Consider the following 20,259-nt stretch of genomic DNA (forward strand, 5'->3'; position numbering starts at 1 on the left):
GCCATCAGAGACTACACTAGTAAAATTAACGTTTAGAAACTTTCTCAATTACTTGGGATATTTCCATGGACAATGCCAGAAACAATTTCACAGCAATCTAAAAATTATTCGCAGCCATTCTGCATACATTGCATCAAGAGACACTGTTTTTTTATGATTTTAGGCAAACTTTTTAACATAAGCTACCACTTAAGAGTAAGCTCATATTCAAATAAACATACCAAAATTATTAACAATTACAATAAGAGCACAGGTATCTCACCATTCAACAGAACTGAAAAAGAGAATAACTCTTATGGTTGACATCAGTCTGCAGCATTTAATATATTACAGTTGTTGTTCTTGGCTGATTCCTTTAATTGGAGCTATTTCATATTGTTTCATTGGTCTGTATTGCTATATCCTGCTTTAAGGTTATTTTTTTAATGAAAATCAGATTATTCTTTTTATAAGTAAATTAACTGTAATTGTATACAAATGTGTTTACGCTTTATTTAATAGTATTTCATAAGTAATGTCTTTTTCAAGTGGTTTCATCCTTGGTGACAACAAGGACAACATTCATCCTTTTCATGGCAGTAATATGGGAGTTCTCCCAGAATGTTTTTTGACTATCCTGACTAGCCTGCAGTCTAGTTACCATTTGTCTAACATTTAGCTAGGTTTGAAGCCGCTTAGCTTTCTTAGCTAATCTTTAGAGCTGTTACCTAGCTGAGTTTCCTAAAATTTATAACTCTTTTCCTCCTTCATGAATTTCAAGGCAGGGCACACTGTTTTTCTCGATACATACTTATCCCACTAAGATCTATATAAATAATAAAATCTTCTTTTTAAAAAAAAATTTTTTAAAGAAAAAAAATTATTTACAATTATAAATACAGAAAGAAAGAAAAAAGACAATACATCTTCTATTCCTTGTGCTATGAACAATAAAGAGAATTCTCTAGGGCCATGATGGCGAATCTATGACACCTGTGCCACAGGTGGCACACAGAACTATATCTGCCGGCCCGCGAGCCGTTGCCCTAGCTCAACTCCAGCACATGTGCACTCCGGACAACTGATTTTCAGCTTATAAAGAGACTCTGGGAGGGAGTTTTCGGCCTCTAGAGGGTCAGGGGAGGCCATTTTCACCTTCCCCAGGCTCCAGGGAAGCCTCTGGAGCTTGGGGAGGGTGAATAACAGGTCTACCTGGCCCACCGGAAGTTGGGAAATGGAGGAACAGGGGAATGGTGTGTGTGTGCAGGCATGCGCAGGGGTGGGGCAGCATGGGGGGGGTGTCACACATGCATGAGCAGGGAGCGGGGCATGGGTGTGGGCACACGTGCGTACAATAGCACATGCACAAACACTTTTGGCACCCGAGTTAAAAAAAAGGTTTGCCATCATTTCTCTGGGAACTGCAATGCAGATTGATCTAGATATAATATCTGCTTTAATAGCAGAATAGATGAGCTCAGGTTTGCAAAACCAGCACAGGCAGCCTGAATAACTGACAAGATACGAGTCATTAATTTGAGTCATAATTATTCTTTTAAAATATATATTAACTCAGAATTTATCTATTATGTGTCTGAAGTTAACTAATCGAAAAAAATTATCTTTTTATTTGCATGGGTTCAGTAGAAAGCCCTTTGAAACTGAAATAAAGGAAATGTTTGCCCTTAGGGCTGAATCAGACCCTCCTCTAAGTTATGAGGTAACTGCACCTGTGAGGGAACAGTGACTAGAAAAAACAGGTCTCCCTGCTACCACCAGCCTTTCACTATAAAGCATTTTTTCCTTTCCATAGCAGGAGAGGATTGAAGAGGAAATCTTCACCCCACCTTGAATCTGGCTAAACACCAAAGGGGAAACCAACCAACAAACAAAAAAATGATAGTCAGTAGCTTAGCCAAGTTGAGGCACATGCTAAGAGGCAATAAGTTCATTCCAGGATTTGAACAAAAACCAACTTTATTAAAGGTACCCAAATAGGGTTCTTCATATAACACATGGTAAAATGATAAAATAATAATTAAGAAAACCTTCACACAATTCTAACCAAAACCAAACATCTCAATTTCTAAGGAGATCACTTCTTCATCCCAGACTCCAGCCAATTCTCTCATGAATGCCCTACTGATACTTTTCATTCATCCCTGACAGAATCTCTTTCTTTTCCCTTATTGGGTCTCAGAAGTCAGATGATTCTCTCTGGGCACAGCAACTGGGCGTGTGATTGGCCACTTGCGTCCGATTACAATAGCTTAAAATAAACAAGTGTAAATGCTTATTAATAAGATACAATAAAGAAAGGTAAAACCTTTCACAAGGAATGTGACAGAAACATCTAGCATTACCAAATGGATTAGGAAAATATGCAAGACTTATTCATTAAAAAGAATTCAGAAAAAATCTATAAGTTTTGCTTGCACAAAAGTAATTAGCATTTCTTTTTTCAGAACAAATGTCTAGGTTTGAGTTTTCTTTTTTCAGAATGATAAAATATTTTTTGTTACTTTATCTGTCAATATTATACCGTAAATACTAATTGTCCATATTACTGTTCACTGTTTGTTTCCTTTTTATATAATATGAATATTTTTATACTTATTGCATTCTGTTGTTAAACATTACATTGAACTATTTAAAACATTTAGAAATAAACCATATAAATATGAAATATAATCTACTGGTATATAACCAGCAACTATTCCAATTTCAAAGACACAGATTTTAAAGTAGAGAATCTTCCTCTTCCAACAGACTACCGCAAAGCATGCTTGAGCTTTATCAGGTTCAAATAAGATGGCTAATGGAAAATAATTTTGAGAAGATTGTTCCATAGCTGAGATAATTATAGCCTTCAAACTTGCTATACTTTTAACAAGTCAAATTGTACCTTTAGTGTAATACCTCAAAATGTTTGCATTCAACACTATTTATTTCATATAGCAAGGAGACCATGAATGTAAAGAAACACTGAAACAGATTCATCCACCTGGGATATAACCCAAACCAGAAAAAGTCAGAAAATAGGTGTTCTGAAACAGAGCCAGAGGTTTTTTGGTTAAGGTGCGAGGCTAGTAACAGGGAGAATGTGAGTTTTAATTCTGTCTTAGGCATGAAAGCTAGCTGGTTTTTTTGGGTCAGTCACTCTCAGCCCAACTCACCTCATAGGGTTGCTATTGTGTGAAAAATAGGAGAGGTAAGAGCATTATCCATGTTTGGCACCTGGAGTTATTTACAGGTGGAATATAAATAAACATAAACAAAGCAAAAAACAGCAGACCTTCAAACCTTTTTTTTGCTGATGCTGCATATTAAAATAATCTGTAATTGGATTTTTAATAGCCATTTTATGAATACATGTAGTCCTAAGCTTATGACCACAATGGAGCCCAAAATTCATGTTGTTAAGTGAGAAAATTATTACGTGAGTATTCCCCCATCTGACAACTTTTCTTGCTACTTTTGTTCAGTGATTTACTGCAGTGTTTCCCAACCTTGGCAACTTGAAGATATTTGGACTTCAACTTCCAGAATTCCCCAGCCAGCGAATGCTGGCTGGGGAATTCTGGGAGTTGAAGTCCAGATATCTTCAAATTGCCAAGGTTGGGAAACACTGATTTACTGTAGTGGTTAAATTACCAACATGGTTGTTAAGTGAATCTGGTTTCCCATTGACTCTGCTTGTCAAAAGGTCACAGATGGGGAATCACATGACTCTGGAACACTGAAAATGTCATAAATGTGAGTCAGTTGTCGAATATACAAATGTAATCATATGACCATACGGATGCTACAACAGTCGTGTGAAAAATGGTCATGTCATCTTTTTTCAGTGCCACTCTAACCTCAAATGATAACTAAATGAACTGTTTTAAGTAAAGGAATACCTGTATAAATAAACACCTCTATACTCTAAATCGGGGATTTCCAACCTTGGCAATTTGAAGACTTGTGGACTTTAATTCCCAGAATTCCTCAACCAGCTTTGCTGGCTGAAGAATTTTGGAGTTAAAGTCCACAAGTCTTCAAGTTGCCAAAGTTGGAGACCCTTGCTCTAAATGCTGCTGCCTTTTTATGAACTACTGAATTGAAGAAAGGGTCATATTGGGAAGTCATTGAGTGCCTTCAGTTAAGAAACAAAAGTCCATATTCAGAAAAAAAACCCCATACAATAAAAGTCAATTAAGATTTAATGACAACTTCAGCTTTAATGGTTTAAGACAGTGTTTATCCTCTCCTTGCACTGCCCATTTTAAAACAGGCTCACAACTTTCTGTGTCAAACCAGACAGAAGAGAAAATTAGAAGATTGCATCAACTCTGCAGTGTAACTGATTAGCACTGCAACTGACTGTTATAAAACTATGATTATATAAAAACTGACTGTTATAAAAAGATAAATGACAGAAGCAATACAGATCTACAACCACAACAGAATAACCCCTTATGTTCACATTGTTTTACAAAGTCTTGTCAACTTCACAGCTATTCTCAACTTCTCTGGTAAAAATCGTATTTCTTTTTTTTAAATTTCTGCTCAAAAGATTTTATTTATTTATTTATTTATTTTGTCCAATACACAATGAGGGTTTTAGTGGGTATATATCAATATACACATAGTAAAATACATGATGAAGATCTGAATATTCAATTGATCCTCCCCTTTCTCTTCTATATTCCCAAAGTGAGATGTCCTCTCTTTCGTCTAGTTATAATTTTTCTCTAAATTATTGAGTTACATCACTCAATACAATATCCTATTATTTGTCTTGTAGACATATGTAAGTTGTAAACAATGACTTTCTTGTTAAAGATTAATGATCTGAACACTAGCTTTCCAAAGCCTGAAAATTAACACTTTTTCTCTAGCTTTAATTAAAGAGAATTAGATTACATGTTCATAACAATTTGATGCTTTAAATATTCCCAAAAAGGTTTATCAAAGGAACTATACTTGTGGCTTTAAAAAGAAGAAAGGGAAAGAAGAGAATTTATTTTCTTCTCTCTATGCTTCAAAGTTTTTCTAAGAAAGTCCTCAGTGACAAATTGCTTCATAGTTATGTGAAAATTAAGGTACAGGAGAAAGCCAAAAGAATCAAACTCTCCACTCCAGGTTTTTAACCCTGGTAATCTATATCTCTGTATACTTGCCAATAATATAAATGACTATCTAATTCACACATCTGAAAGCTTTTAAAAACCCCAGAACATAAAAGATTTTTTAAAAGAAAGAGCATTAGTAATTTAAGTTCTCAAAGGCAAAAAAAATGTGTTACTCGTTTACTCAACACACGATTCTCAATTTAAGGGGTTTTCTAAACTGCCAGCCTTCCATTTCCCAAGACTACAACCCACAATGGCATGAATATGTAATTCTACATTGTCTTTACCTTTCTCTGTTAATATCCAAAGTGTCATATGCAAAGTTGCATCTACATTTTGTTGTCTATGTTTTCAAAATGTCCATATCACTGCCTGCCAGTTGGCCAAAGCTTGAGTAGCCACAAAAGTGCAATCTGATTTTAGATAGATGAATTAATGAAGTTCCCTTCATGCCGCCCACCCAAAAAAACAAAACAGTGGTATCCCCATTCATCTTATCATATAACTATATCTATATCAGTTTCCAGTCACAATTCAAAGTTTTGGTTATGACCTATAAAGCCCTTCATGGCACCAGACCAGATTACCTCAGGGACTGCCTTCTGCTGCACGAATCCCAGCGACCAGTTAGGTCCCACAGAGTGGGTCTTCTCTGGGTCCCGTCAACTAAACAATGTCGCTTGGCGGGGCCCAGGGGAAGAGCCTTCTCTGTGGCGGCCCCGGCCCTCTGGAACCAACTCCCCCCAGAGATTAGAATTGCCCCCACACTCCTTGCTTTTTGTAAGCTGCTTAAAACCCACCTCTGCCGCCAGACATGGGAGAATTGAGATACGCTTTCCCCCTAGGCCTTTATAATTTTATGCATGGTATGTCTGTACGTATGATTGGTTTTTATAATAATGGGTTATTAACTGTTTTTAGTATTGGATTATTGTTATATGCTGTTTTATTGCTGCTGTTAGCCGCCCCGAGTCTGTGGAGAGGGGCGGCATACAAATCCAATAAATAAAATAAATAATAAATAAATACATTGACAGATATCTGTACATATTGGGTACATTTGTAGAACTGTGGGGGAGAGGAAGGAAATACCTTCTGAGAAGCAGTGATGACAGAAAATCAGGCAAAGCACAAGCCAACACTACTAAATACAGCAGCTCCATGACTCAGATAACACAGCCATTCTGAACAGCTGCAAATTATGCTGAGATGTCACAAAACCCAAATACCAAATCCCTTGTAAGCGGCAGCAAAATTTGTGCTATTGTGCATTAAAGAAATATTCCTGTGCAGTTTGTGTTGGGGTGATGGTGGATCAGAATGTAGGAAGAATCACTATTAAACAAAAGATTGAAAACCAAAATTTCCATGAAGAAAACATTAAATCTGTACAGCAGAGAGGGCAAGAAGATTTATTGCATCTGCCCTGATTTCAGACAGGAATTAAATGTTGAGGATGCAAACCTTTGGTAGTGGTAGTGAAAAATCAGTCTTCAGGGCTGTCCCAGAAGAGATTCCCACTTAGATAACACCGGCACCATTGTGAATGTCAAAAGAAAAAAATCAGGTTCTCATTATTTGTGCACGAATCCCAGCGACCAGTTAGGTCTCACAGAGTTGGCCTTCTCCGGGTCCCGTCAGCTAAACAATGTCGTTTGGCGGGACCCAGGGGAAGAGCCTTCTCTGTGGCGGCCCTGACCCTTTGGAACCAACTCCCCCCAGATATCAGAGTTGCCCCCACCCTCCTTGCCTTTCGTAAGCTCCTTAAAACCCACCTCTGTCGTCAAGCATGGGGGAATTGAGGCTTTCCCTTCCCCCTAAGCTTATAAAATTCATGCATGGTATGTCAGTATGTACGATTGGTTTCTTAAATTGGGGTTTTTTAAATTAACTTAAATATTAGATTTGTTTACATTGTATTATTATTGTTATTAGCCGCCCCGAGTCTGTGGAGAGGGGCGGCATACAAATCTGATTAATAAATAAATAATAATAAATAAAATAAATAAAGTACTGAAGGAGGGAAAGGTATCATATAGGATGGCTTCTAAAGACTACGCCAGCAAGTTAAACATCTGCTGACAAGATAAAGGGAAATCTAGAATTAATTACAGCTACCCACAGCTGGCATCTAAAGTCTTGTATTTATGGATGGCGGTTTCCCTTTCTCTTTGCAGTTTCCTAAAGAGATTTTTGGAAATATGGCCATATCTGGTGTGAGATATTACAGTTTGAGGTAACAAATGTAAATGCAGGGAGAAACTGACATTTAGGCCAATAAGAACATTTTGATGGAGTTAAAGAAATATTAAAATGGCTCCTATTTCTGAAAGAGAGTTCTGTAATGGTAAATTCAATAAATATCGCCAATTTCTGCCAGACACATATCCTGGCAAGAATTTATGAGAAAAAAACAAAACTAAACCTACAGAACAGACTGTCAGAGCAAATGACTGGCTATATATCACTAGAATAAGTGAAGAGGATGCTGTGTTAAATCTGAAAAGATAATCATTTCAACACACATACCATTTTTACACATGCACACATATGTAAAAGCCAGCATCAAGAAACAAGAGTATTGTATTTAGAAGTGTAAGAGTTAGACCCGTGAAACTGAGCACGAAAGTATAAAAATAGGAATCATCCCAAAGAGCAAAGGGCTTTTGCTGGCAAACATCCTGTTAAACTTTTAACTTTTAAAAGATGCTTAGCTAATGGTTTTTCACTGTCATTTTAAAAAACAAAATATATCTGCCCTTCCTTCCTTCTTTCCTCCCTCCCTTCCCTTCCTTCTCCTCCCTCCCTGAGAAATAGGAGGAAAAAAAATCAGAATGGTTAGTATTCAGATTAATCTTTAGATATCTGACACACTGGCCTACCTTGGATGAACTATATGTCTTTCAACTCCATTTACTTTTATAAACCACTCAAAGAAGCACATGTACAAAATTGTCCTTCATTTAACAGATGTTCATTCTGCCTTTATTACTTTATATAAAATAGAATTTACTTTAGAGCCAGAAGAATTTTGATAAGAAGCTGAGTTTTGAGCACGGAACATTTTTTTCTGCTATGGGTGTGTGACGCAAGTGAAGATAATTATAATTACAAGCCTGCATTTTAAAAAAAAGCCAGTCCAAATATGTTTGAATGGCAAAAAACGAAAGCGTCAGCTTTATAGAGAGAACAATGAAGTCATTTCAATTGTTGGCATACAGGTGATGGGGAAAGGGGGAAAGTTGCTGCTGTCCAAAAGAAAGAAAGAAAGAAAGAAAGAAAGAAGGAAGGAAGGAAGGAAGGAAGGAAGGAAGAAGGAAAGAAAGAAGGAAAGAAGGAAGGAAGGAAAGAAAGAAAGAAAGAAAGAAGAAAAGTCAAACAAAAGGGGAGACATTTCTACTAGGAAATTTTTGTGACTAATTTGTATAAGTGAGGGTGCTTGTTTACATGCTCGTTTTAGCCTAGAATGGTTTCCACTACCCTTATTGTAGCTGAGAATCCGTTCAGCTTATTTATTAAGAAAGCACTGGACTATGCCACAAACAGTAAGAAATATGACTTTGAGGGAAGTCTGCAAAAAATATTATCTATACAAAAGGGGCTGTTTTTTTTCCTGAGAAGAAATATATCGTATATTTCGGAGTATAAGATGCGCCTCCCCCCAAAAGAGGGTGAAAATCTGGATGCATCTTATACTCCAAATGTAACCCTGCCAACATGATCCACATGTTGCATTTCCGGGTGGTTCCAAGCAGCGGGGATCCTCAGTTCCATATGGAGCCTGATTCCCAAAGCATCCTGGAAAAGTGGTATCGGACCAGAATATCTCCAGGACCGCCTTCTGCCGCACGAATCCTAGCAACCGGTTAGGTCCCACAGACTTGGCCTTCTCCTGGTTCCGTCGACTAAGCAATGTCGTTTGGCGGGACCCAGGAGAAGAGCCTTCTCTGTGGCGGCCCCGATCCTCTGGAACCAGCTCCCCCCAGATATCAGAGTTGCCCCCACCCTCCTTGCCTTTCGCAAGCTCCTTAAAACCCACCTCTGTCGTCAGGCATGGGGGAATTGAAATTTCCCTTCCCCCTAGGCTTATAGAATTTATACATGGTATGCTGTATGTATGAGTGGTTCTTTAAATTGGGGTTTTTTAGATTATTTTTAATATTAGATTTGTTTACATTGTCTTTTTATATTGTTGTTAGCCGCCCCGAGTCTTCAGAGAGGGGCGGCATACAAATCTAATAAATAAATAAAATAAATAAATAAATAAAAAGTGCATTGAAAGCTGGGCTTCCCCTCAGAAAGTCCCAATAGCCCTCTTGGACCTGCCATTTCGTAAACATGCTACTTGGCTTTCCAGCAAGCCCCTGTTGCTTGGCTGCTTCAATTGGAGCCTGATTCCTAAAGCAGCCCAGGAAACTGCATTGAGAGTCTTTTAAACAGAAGCATTTTCAGGTGGCCGATTCCCCTTTCCGATTGCAAAAAGGGTGCCTGAAATGTAAGGATCTGGAGGAAAGAGATACCAGGTGGAAGATTCTCCCTCCCCCCAAAATGAAAGGGAATCTGCCACCTGGTATCTTTTTCCTCCAGATCCTTGCGTTTCAGGCACTCTTTCTGCAATCGGAGAGGGGAATCTGCCACCTAAAATGCTTCCGTTTAAAATACCCTCAACGCAGGTTCCGACCAAGGCAGCCAAGCCGTAGGGGATTGCTGAGAAGTCCAGTAGCATGTTTCTGAGAGGCAAGACAGTTGTTAAGTGAGTTTTGCCTGATTTTATTATCTTTTCTTGCCACAGATGTTAACCATCTGTGTTAAATTAATAACATGGTTGTTAAGTGAATCTGGCTTGTCAGAAGGTTGCAAAAGTGATCATATGAATAATGCAATCATCATAAATAAAATTCAGTTTTGTTCATGTGACTATGGGGATGCTGCAATGGTCATGAAAAACCCTCTTCTAGGAGATTGTGTATGTTAAATATTTCTCTGAACACATTAAATAAGGACCCAATCTGAGTCAGTCACCGGGACCAGAGGTTTTGTCTGAACTTTTGGAATTGTATTGGAGGCCATCTTCAGGCAACTTTGGAGTGACAGCAGCAAGATTTTTTTTTATTCCGCATAAAACTTAGAAATGATGAAAGATGGTATCTTTCAAGACACTCTGTACCGATATAATCATTTCACACTTGTTGGCCCATAAATTGCTTAACAAAATTGTATTTACTAAAAAGGATAGATGTGTATTCATGTCTGAGGAACTGACAGGAAATCAGATATGGCAGGAAATAGTCATCTAAAGTTTGCATGCAAAATTGTATGCAAAAACAAGGAAAGGATAAAAATAATTGTTACATTACATTTGTATTCCGTACACAGTATGCAGAATGCAGCTGCGAGAGCAATCATGGGCTTCCCCAAACATGCCCATGTCACACCAACACTCCGCAGTCTGCATTGGTTGCTGATCAGTTTCCGGTCACAATTCAAAGTGTTGGTTATGACCTTTAAAGCCCTTCATGGCACCGGACTAGATTATCTCCGGGACCGCCTTCTGCCGCATGAATCCCAGCAACCAGTTAAGTCCCAAAGAGTTGGCCTTCTCCGGGTCCCGTCGACTAAACAATGTCATTTGGCGGGACCCAGGGGAAGAGCCTTCTCTGTGGCGGCCCCCTGGAACCAACTCCCCCCAGAGATTAGAATTGCCCCCACCCTCCTCGCCTTTCATAAGCTCCTTAAAACCCACCTCTGCCGTCAGGCATGGGGGAACTGAGATATTCTTTCCCCCTAGGCCTCTACAATTTATGCATGGTATGTTTGTATGTATGTTTGGTTTTATAAATAAGGGTTTTTTAGTTGTTTTAGTATTGGATTGTTACATGCTGTTTTTATCACTGTTGTTAGCCGCCCCGAGTCCACGGAGAGGGGCGGCATACAAATCCAATCAATAAATAAATAAATAAATAAATAAATAAATAAATGTACACAGATACAAAACTTACCTTGGGTGAACAGGCAGTACACTTGTCAAACGCCAGACTGACAGGAAGAACATTATCAAATCTTGATAAAAAACCTCGGATCTGTCAAGACAAGGGATGTATAGCAGCATTTTGAAATCAGCAGTATTGCCCTGGCTAAATTTCTCAGCTCCCATGTTATTCAGAAAATGCAGTCAACATTTACAGATCTAATGATGAAAGAAGGCCTCTTTCTACAGAAACCGAGGGCATGGTTATTCTGGTCGGATGATTGCATGTAGTGTGATTTCTCTGTAGACAGACACACAGCACCACCTGGAGTATAAGCCTCTTGCAGAAAGGGACTGAAGCAGCAGGAAGGAGAAATGCTTTCACTATGTACCCATGTGGTTAATTCTCAGAGGAAAAGGAAGCTTACTTTCCTGCTGTTCAAAGCTAGTCAATTCTGAATATTACAGAACTATCAGTTGCAGGTCCTCCAATTTAATATGATGATATAATTTTATTGCCCAATAAAGGATTCAATCTTTTTATTTGGATCTGAATGGGTAAAATAGCAGCATCAAACAAGCAAATCCTTTTTCCTCAGTAGCCAGATGGGGAGGTGTCAAAAAAGTGGCCAAAAAGGTGGCCACTCTGTTTTTTGTCACTGTTGTTAGCCGCCCCAGTCCACGGAGAGGGGCGGCATACAAATCCAATCAATCAATCAATCAATCTGTGATCCAAGCTCTACCCCCTTGCAAAATAGAATCAGTAGTTTGATCATATGGCTGTGATCACTAACTCAACTTTTATGGTTTGTTTATTCTTACTTCCCCTATAAACCATGAAGACTCATTAATTCTCTACAGCATTTCTCTTAGCTATTGCTATGCTGATTTGGGCTCTGATTTGTTGGTACTGTTGGGTTTAATTACAACTTGGGTCTTTTTTTTATTTTAGGAATATACATTGCCCACAGCGATATGGTCAATGCAACCATGGGAGGTAAGTAGCCATCTAATTAGTCTTTGACCTACAAACACAATTGGGATTGGAATGTCTGTCATTAAGTGATCCGGTGAGTTGCATCCAATTTTAGGATCCCGACCCCTCCTTTTCTTGACCAGATCATTAAGCAAATAGCATTTAGACTTATATGCTGCTTCACAGTGCTTTACAGCAGTGTTTCCCAACCTTAGCAATTTGAAGATATTTGGACTTCAACTCCCAGAATTCCCCAGCCAGCAAATGCTGGCTGGGGAATTCTGGGAGTTGAAGTCCAGATATTTCCAAGTTGCCAAGGTTGGGAAACACTGCTTTACAGCACTAAGCAGTCATTCTGGCTGATTGATTGCTTGTCAAAGGATGGCTAAGAAGATCTTCAATGGTAATCATATGACACCTGGTTTGTGTCCAGGCTAAATACATGCTGGATGCCAAGCCTGTGGTTTGGAACATAGAGCAAACTGAGTTACACAACTCAGTCAAATATATTTTATTTTATCCACTGAGAGGGGTGGCATACAAGTCCAATTAATAAATATTTTAGCCCAAGATCCTATGTAAGCCAAAATTGATACTTAGGGATGGATAAAGCCTTCTCACAATTATCAAACAGTGATATTATGCTTGCTCAAAAATAACCCAAACTAAATTATATGTGGCTTACCTCCTCCCTAAGCACATCAAGGATTGTAACTTTCTAATAATAAGCATACCATCAATTTATTTAGAATCTCAGGTTGCTTAAATAAGGTATGCTGCCTTTTTCCTGCTTTCCTTAGTGGGAGAGAATGGCATGCTGTGACAATCAAAGAATGTAAAATAACTGGGCCAAAAACAACTGACAAAAATGAAAACATTAGGAAATGTTAAGGGGACGGGACCTTTTTTTAAAAAAAAATTATGGCCATATGCATTTGTATTTAAACTGGAGGCTTGCTGAGCATTCAGATGGTAAGATTCTGATACACAGCAGGAGACCTTTAAACAGGAATAAAATATATTTATGAATGAAGAAGAGAAAGATGAGAGTTAATTAGATTATGGTGCATATCTCTATTTCTCTTAATTCATACAAGCAGGAAAAACAAAAAGTTCTGAATCAAAGACTGTCTCCCCACCTCCACCCCACCCCGCCAGCATTAATTCCAAACGGATATGTTATCTACAAAGAGAACTTGGATAACATTACATCTTCTTAGCTAACAGGAAACCAGTTGTTGACACAAATGTGTAGGGGGGAGGAGTGAATATACAGGATGAGATTTTGTAATGTAATTAAACTTCATTTTGTAAGTGATTTTTGCAACATTATTTTTACTGCTCAGAATTTTTTTTTTACAAGGGGAAAAGCATCAGGATCAATTTCTCTTCATTTCTTTGTGCAATGAAGCAAAACCATCATTTTCAAAATGTTAACAAGCAAACAACAATTTACGTTGGTGGGTAAACATAGTTAAGGAAAAAACAATTAAAATGCCCATCAAGTTCTGAAGTAAACCAATCATGCTTTCAAACATCAAGAGGAGTAGGATGTGGATAAGTAGTGTGCTTGATGATGCAAGAGGAAGAATTAAGTACTAAATAGTCCTTGACTTACAACTACGATGGAGTCCAAGCATGTGGTTACAGGCGTCCCCCAACATGAATGACGTTGAGCTGGCCATCCCCACCTGGCCACGCCCCCCCAAAGTAAAACACAACCCTGATGCAGCCCTCAATGAAATCAAAGTTTGACACTCCTGGTTTAGAATGAAATTAGAAACTGGTTTCTGGGACAAAATAAAAAGAAACTGGTATTTTCAAGTGCCTATCCATTATTTGTGACCTTAGTACAAAGCTGACCTCCATTTAACGGCTTACATTTGGAATACACCTCTACGTGTTCTTCAATTTAAATTGATTTCCCCTCTCAATCTATATCATTTTGAACTCTTAAACTGAAGCCATGAAGTTTTTCAATAATTTATCTATTTCTCTATTCTTTTACTACTAGAGGGCTGCCCATTGCAGGGGTATATAAAGATTATTTCAGGGATAATTTCACAATTGTATTACTTTCCAATTTACTAACCTGATGAGGCACAAGCCCAAGAGAGGTGGGAGGTTCGTTCATTCTGTCGTCACTACTGCTTGCAACTGCATAGCCTCTAACAAAAAGGAGGAGAGAAAGAGATGTAACTTTTTGTACAGAAGAGCTTGGCATTCATCATATTTTGACTAAGTAAAACTTGAACTAAAATCCAAATCAACATTATCTGACTGATCTTCAGAAGGGCAATGTTTCCAAAAAATAACCGGTGCAATAAAATAAACATTCTAAAATATTGCCATATAAGATACGCCTTTTTCTTTCCTAAAAGAGGGTGAAAATCACCAAATGTAACCCGCCCAACCTCTCAAATGGAGCATTTGGAAGCTGAAACAGCCTTTCAAATGGAGCTTTGCAAGGCTAATGTACTCCAAGTACACACTTGGGAGTACTGTGTACAGTTCTTGTCACCGCACCTCAAGAAGGATATAATGGAACTGAAAAAGGTGCAAAAAAGGGCAACAAGAATGATCAACGAAATGGAGCACCTCCCTTAGGAAACCAGGTTGCAACACCTTGGTCTCTTCAACCTTGAAAGACGGCCTTTAAGAGGTGACTTGATCGAAGTGTATAAAATCATGCATGGGATAGAAAAAGGTGGATAGAGAAAAAAATATTTTCTCTATCACACAATACTAGGGCGAGGGGGCACTCGCTAAAGCTCATAGGTAGGAAAGTGAGGACAAATAAAGGGAAATATTTCTTCACCCAGAGGGTCATTGCTTTATGGAATTCACTTCCAGACGAGGTCGTGACAGCTGTTGGCCTGGAAAGCTTCAAGGCAGGATTAGACAGATTCATGGATGCCAAGTGTATCGGTGGTTATTGAAACAAGTGCCACCTTTATGTTGGTTGAGGCAGGCAGAATTTCCTTGGGTACCATTTCTTGGGGGTCAAGGGGAAAGGAGGGTTTTACCTTCTCTTTCTGCTCAAGATCCCCATGGACAATTGGTAGGCCGCTGTGTGACACAGAATGCTGGACTCGATGGGCTTTGGCCCGATTCAGCATGGCTTTTCTTATGTTGCAAGCTGTTTGCTAAGGACACTAGCCAGATGGATGCTGGTAGGCAGAATTTTTTTTTCTTATTTTCCTCCCCAAAAACTAAGATGTGTCTTATACTCCGGTGTGTCTTATAATCGAAAAATACAATACTTTCTTTTCCACAATGATAGCTTACCCTTCTGGATGTTGCAAAATGGATATCATTAATTCAACAGCAAGTGCTCCTGCTATCATGGCTAATCCTGGTCGACTGACCGTACACTGTTGATCCAATGTCCTATCTCTGGTGGACTGCAAAGGAAGAGAACACGTTATAGATGTTTTTTTCTCTATGCTTTTTCTTTAAAATAAAATACAGAATGGTGATTTACGGTTCTTTTTCCAAATATCTGCTAATAATTCCCTTAATAAAAGATAATATTTGTAGCTCAGAGTTGACATGAGGGGTCCTTGGTGCTCTTTGAGCTTGCTTGTTTTCTTCTTGACATTTCATTACCCAAATGAGGTAACATCATCACACTGATAATGTTATTTAGTTTGGGTAATGTAACATCTACCAGAAAACAAGCAAGCTCAGAGACCACCAAAGACCTCTAATAATCCCATTCCTTACTCTTAAATGCTTGTGTCTCTTTGTCTTTCCCAGACTGGGGTGATGCTGTGGTTAGAGTGCAGCACTGCAGGCTACTCACCACCGGCTCAAGGTTGACTCAGCCTTCCATCCTTCTGAGGTGGGTAAAATGAGGACCCAAATTGTTGGGGGCAATATGCTAATTCTGTGAACCACTTAGAGACGGCTGTAAAAGCACTTATGAACTGAGGCTAAAAATCAGAATCTAGTCCTCTTCTTTCTTCTGACAAGATAGCACTTCACACTGTAACTGGGAAAAGGGTCCTACACTTTCTAGAGAAGATTATAGGAATCAACAGTACTCTACAGAAGAGTTAGAATTGCTAAAAGGCTTTCAATCCCTTTATTTCTTTAAATATATGCAATTTCTAGAATACTTTTCTACTTACATCTCCTGGTGCAACTACATCATTGCAAAAGTAGCAACCAAGTTTATAGCCGGGAATATTTGAAAAAAGTGATGATCCCAAAAGATCGACTGAAGAATTATTGCATGGAGAATCTCCAATTTCATGATTCTTTGGTTTCTTTAGCCCATGTCGCATCACGACAAATGTGTCAAATCCCAAAGCAGCATTGATGACCAGCTGTAAAAATATTAAAAAGCAAAGCAAGTGATGTTTAAATTTAAGCATATACAATAAGCAAAATGCTAAAAAATAAAAATGAGCAACCAAGATTACATAAATAAAGCTTATCTTTCAAGTCATGTGTTCATCAAATCTACTTTGGAAGATTTCCTGATCCATTAGTGTAGTTTTGAAAAGGATGCATAATATGGAGAGAGGACCACTATCATTAGACAAAGAAAATTAGTACTGTTTTAGTATTTTCAACATACAGTAATACCTCATGATACGAACTTAATTGGTGCAAGGAGGAGGTTCGTAAGACGAAAGGTTCGTAAGACGAAACATTGTTTCCCACAGGAAATAATGTAAAGTCAATTAATCCGTGCAACCAAAAAAACCCCTGCAAAAAAACGGCTTTCGGCGACTGCAGGGGAAGCCGCGCGGCTGTTTTAAAAGGTGACAGCCGGCCTGGGGGGCTTCCCAGCACCCCCCCAAACCCCGAACCCGGGGGGGTTCTGGGAAGCCCCCCAGGCCGGCTGCGACCTTTTAAAACAGCCGCGCGGCTTCCCAGCTGTCTCCTGAAGCCGAACGCCAAAGCCGAACTTCCGCGTTCGGCTTCAGGAGACAGCTGGGAAGCCGCGCGGCTGTTTTAAAAGGTGACAGCCGGGCTGGGGGGCTTCCCAGCAACCTCCCGAACTGAACCCGGGGTTCAGAAAATTTTTGCCTCTTCTTACGAACTTTGTTCAAGTTACGAACCAGCGTTCGGGAGGCTTCTGGGAAGCCCCGCCGCCCGGCTGTCACCTTTTAAAACAGCCGCGCAGCTTCCCAGCAGTCTCCGAACGCCGGTTCGTAACTCGAAAAAAGTTCGTAAGAAGAGGCAAAATTTTTCTGAACCCCGGGTTCGTATCACGAGTTGTTCGTAAGATGAGGGGTTCGTATCTTGAGGTACCACTGTAGTTACAACATTTTCATTTTTTACTTAGAAACACCCACTATCAAGTTCAAATACTAATATTAATAAATATAGCTTACAAAGATTCAGATTTAGTTAAGATTATATGGATATAAATTTCCTACATAGGAATTTCTTTCTTATGTGCCTGCTAGAATGAGGAGTAGTGAAAGCTACAGAGAGAAAGGGCAAATTCGAAATAAGGAAATTCTTTATCACAAGAAACATTAAGCAATAGAACTGCCTGATATCTAGAATACTGAGCTCTCCATTATTACATGTTTTCAAACAGTCATTTGTCTGGATGGTTTGAGAATTCCTCCTCTGAGCAGAGGTTGGATTACCAAATTTCAAGGCCTCTTCTTACTTTACAGTTCCATGGCTCTGTACCTTTTTACAGTTCAGATAGGAGGAACTGCTCAAAAGCAGAGATCAATAACCTAGAATAGCAGATTATGCATTTCAGTTTTAAAATTTATAAAGTAATGCCATATTTTATAAATTTATAAAATTTATAAAGTGATGCCATATAGAAGAACCCTTCACTCCTCTACTCACAACAGAATACCCTACGCAACTAACTAGACTTACAATCCTAGGTTTAGAAAGCTTAGAACTATGTCACCTTAAACACGACCTAAGCATAGCCCATAAAATCATCTGCTACAACGTCCTTCCTGTCAATGACTACTTCAACTTCAACCACAACAACACGTGAGCACACAACACTTCTGCAGGAAATACGACTTTAATAACCGAATAGTTAATGCATGGATTGTGTAGTATCATGACCTAACCCCAAAGCTTTACCCTTTGATTATCCACTGTTGACCTCTCCCGATTCCTATGAGGTCAGTAAGGGGCGTGCATAAGTGCACCAGCGTGCCTTCTGTCCCCTGTCCTAATGTTTCTCTCTTACTAGTATCATGTATATAAAATTGTTATATCTTTGTATACCACCAATACGTACTTGACAAAATAAATAAACAAACAAACAAACAAAGAAATAAATAAACAAACAAATATGCTGAATGGGTTTCATATATTTTGTAAATTCTTATAAGGGCAATAATAAAAAGCATCAAATTTAAAAAAATTATTAAAACAATTATTTTTTTCAAAATATTCAAAGAAATATTAATAGCCTTTCTGAAAAATCAATTGAAAAATAGCATTTTGTTATTCTTTCTAAACTTTAAATATATATAGAAATAAAAAAATGGAATTAAGGTTTTCAACCTCATTCCTCAATTACTTGTCTTAAGTTCATCAACCTAAACTTCAATGAAGAACACTGCATGCCAGTAAACATTAAAAAAGAAACTCTATAACGGTGTTTTTCTTCCTTGACCACTTGAAAATGTGTGAACTTCAACTCCCAGAATTCCCTGGTCAGTAAGCTGATCGAAGAAGTTTATGAGTGGAATCCCTATATCTTCAAGTTGCTAAGATTAAGAAACACCGTTCTATACGCTTAATGAACATGTTTTCAGCAAGTAATTGCCAACCGATCCCCTCCCGTTTCAGAACTGTCTGTTGGAAATGTACATGCAATACCTTTCTCTTGCTGGCTGAGATGACAGCAGGAAGCCATCGACTTTCCCTGGTGTCCATTAGCAAAAATATGACATCATGACCATCAATTAGCTTTTCCAGCTGAGCCACATCCTTTTGCGCCTGCTGCAAAGTTGTTTCGGAAAAATTTACAGGATGACCTGGCATTGGGATGCTCATGTTAAAACCTTCCGCCTTCTAAAAGGAACAAATAAAGGAGAAGATTGTACAGACTCGTCACAAGGCAAGCAAGAGGCTTTTAAAAATATGCAGCACTCCTCAAAACTCTTTCCATCCCACTTTTGTTTTGTTTTAAGGCAGAATAATTATCAAATACAATTGAAACAATAAATGGTATCTCAGCCACATTTGGAACCATTGTTAAGTTTGAGTCATGTGCACTTCAATCTTAAGCAGATGTTCTAATTACAGAAAACACTCCAGTTGTAGCAGGCTAAGGCACTGGTTAAACAGACTGTACAAACGGAAACAGAGGTCACTTTTTGGAGGAAAAAAATAGAAACAATACTTGAGGTCTTATACTAATGGAAAAGTTGAATTGTAACTTCTCCTTGAGTTGTACACCTGCCTTATGAAGAGATAATGCACAATTGACTAGGCCTTGCCAAAATAAGCAAACCTCTCACAATGTAAACATTCCCATTCACTTTAAAGGCTTTAGTTCTTCCAGCCTGTTATTAATCTGCCCAGATACTGCGGTCCTATGATATAGTCCCATTATAAAGGTATCGCCTTTTCCCGTTATACAATAGGAATTATAACTACAGGAAAAGTGTGTTAATGCTGGATTGTGCAGACAATAAGCATGCTAGTACCACAGGTATGTTATCCCTCCCTCCCTTCCCCTTTGCAGCCGTTTTGAATGGTCTGCAAGTAGCTCATCATCAGAGATAGGCTCCTACGGGCATGGTCAGGTACGTAGTAGCGGTAGCAAAATTTTGGTCAGATACACAGTAGTGGTAGCAAAAATTTTGTTCCCCCCCCCCTCTTTTTTTCCCTTCTGGGCATGTTTTCCTATTGCAGTAAATGAAGTTGAATGTGTATAATTTTAGAAGAGCTGTGTGTGCGTGTGTACATACACTTTATATAGTAGATAATCAGGAGTGGGCTACTGCCTGGACCGGAGGGGGGGGGAACGTAGTGGGATAGCGAAAATGGAGCTCCATCCCAGAGCACCCAATTTGCACTGAAAGATGTTGAAATAAAATGCATAAGCCACGCCCACAGTGTGGTAGTAAAAAATTTGGTAGCCCATCACTGCTCATCATGCAGCATATACCTACTACAGAACCTAAAGTGATTTCATATTCATCTGCCTTCCCCATGAATATGTATGGAGAATTTCTAGCTTCCTGCAAATATCACTAATAAAGTAT

The 20,259-nt window shown here is 38.7% G+C and overlaps 1 protein-coding gene across 2 annotated transcripts in view; it reads right to left on the reverse strand.

The window, feature by feature from the left end:
- The window catches only part of ATG7 (autophagy related 7), a 103,577-nt gene that overhangs the window by 55,119 nt on the left and 28,199 nt on the right, over positions 1-20,259 (reverse strand). For both annotated transcript variants that reach the window (XM_070738577.1, XM_070738576.1), the window contains exons 12-16: positions 18,866-19,060; positions 16,174-16,371; positions 15,329-15,444; positions 14,133-14,208; positions 11,096-11,176 (exon numbers count right to left, since the gene is read on the reverse strand). In XM_070738577.1, the coding sequence (XP_070594678.1) occupies positions 11,096-11,176; positions 14,133-14,208; positions 15,329-15,444; positions 16,174-16,371; positions 18,866-19,060 (666 nt within the window). The remainder of the gene's footprint in view (positions 1-11,095; positions 11,177-14,132; positions 14,209-15,328; positions 15,445-16,173; positions 16,372-18,865; positions 19,061-20,259) is intronic.

The sequence above is a fragment of the Erythrolamprus reginae genome, chromosome 2, assembly GCF_031021105.1.
Source record: "Erythrolamprus reginae isolate rEryReg1 chromosome 2, rEryReg1.hap1, whole genome shotgun sequence".
Lineage (NCBI taxonomy): Eukaryota > Metazoa > Chordata > Lepidosauria > Squamata > Dipsadidae > Erythrolamprus > Erythrolamprus reginae.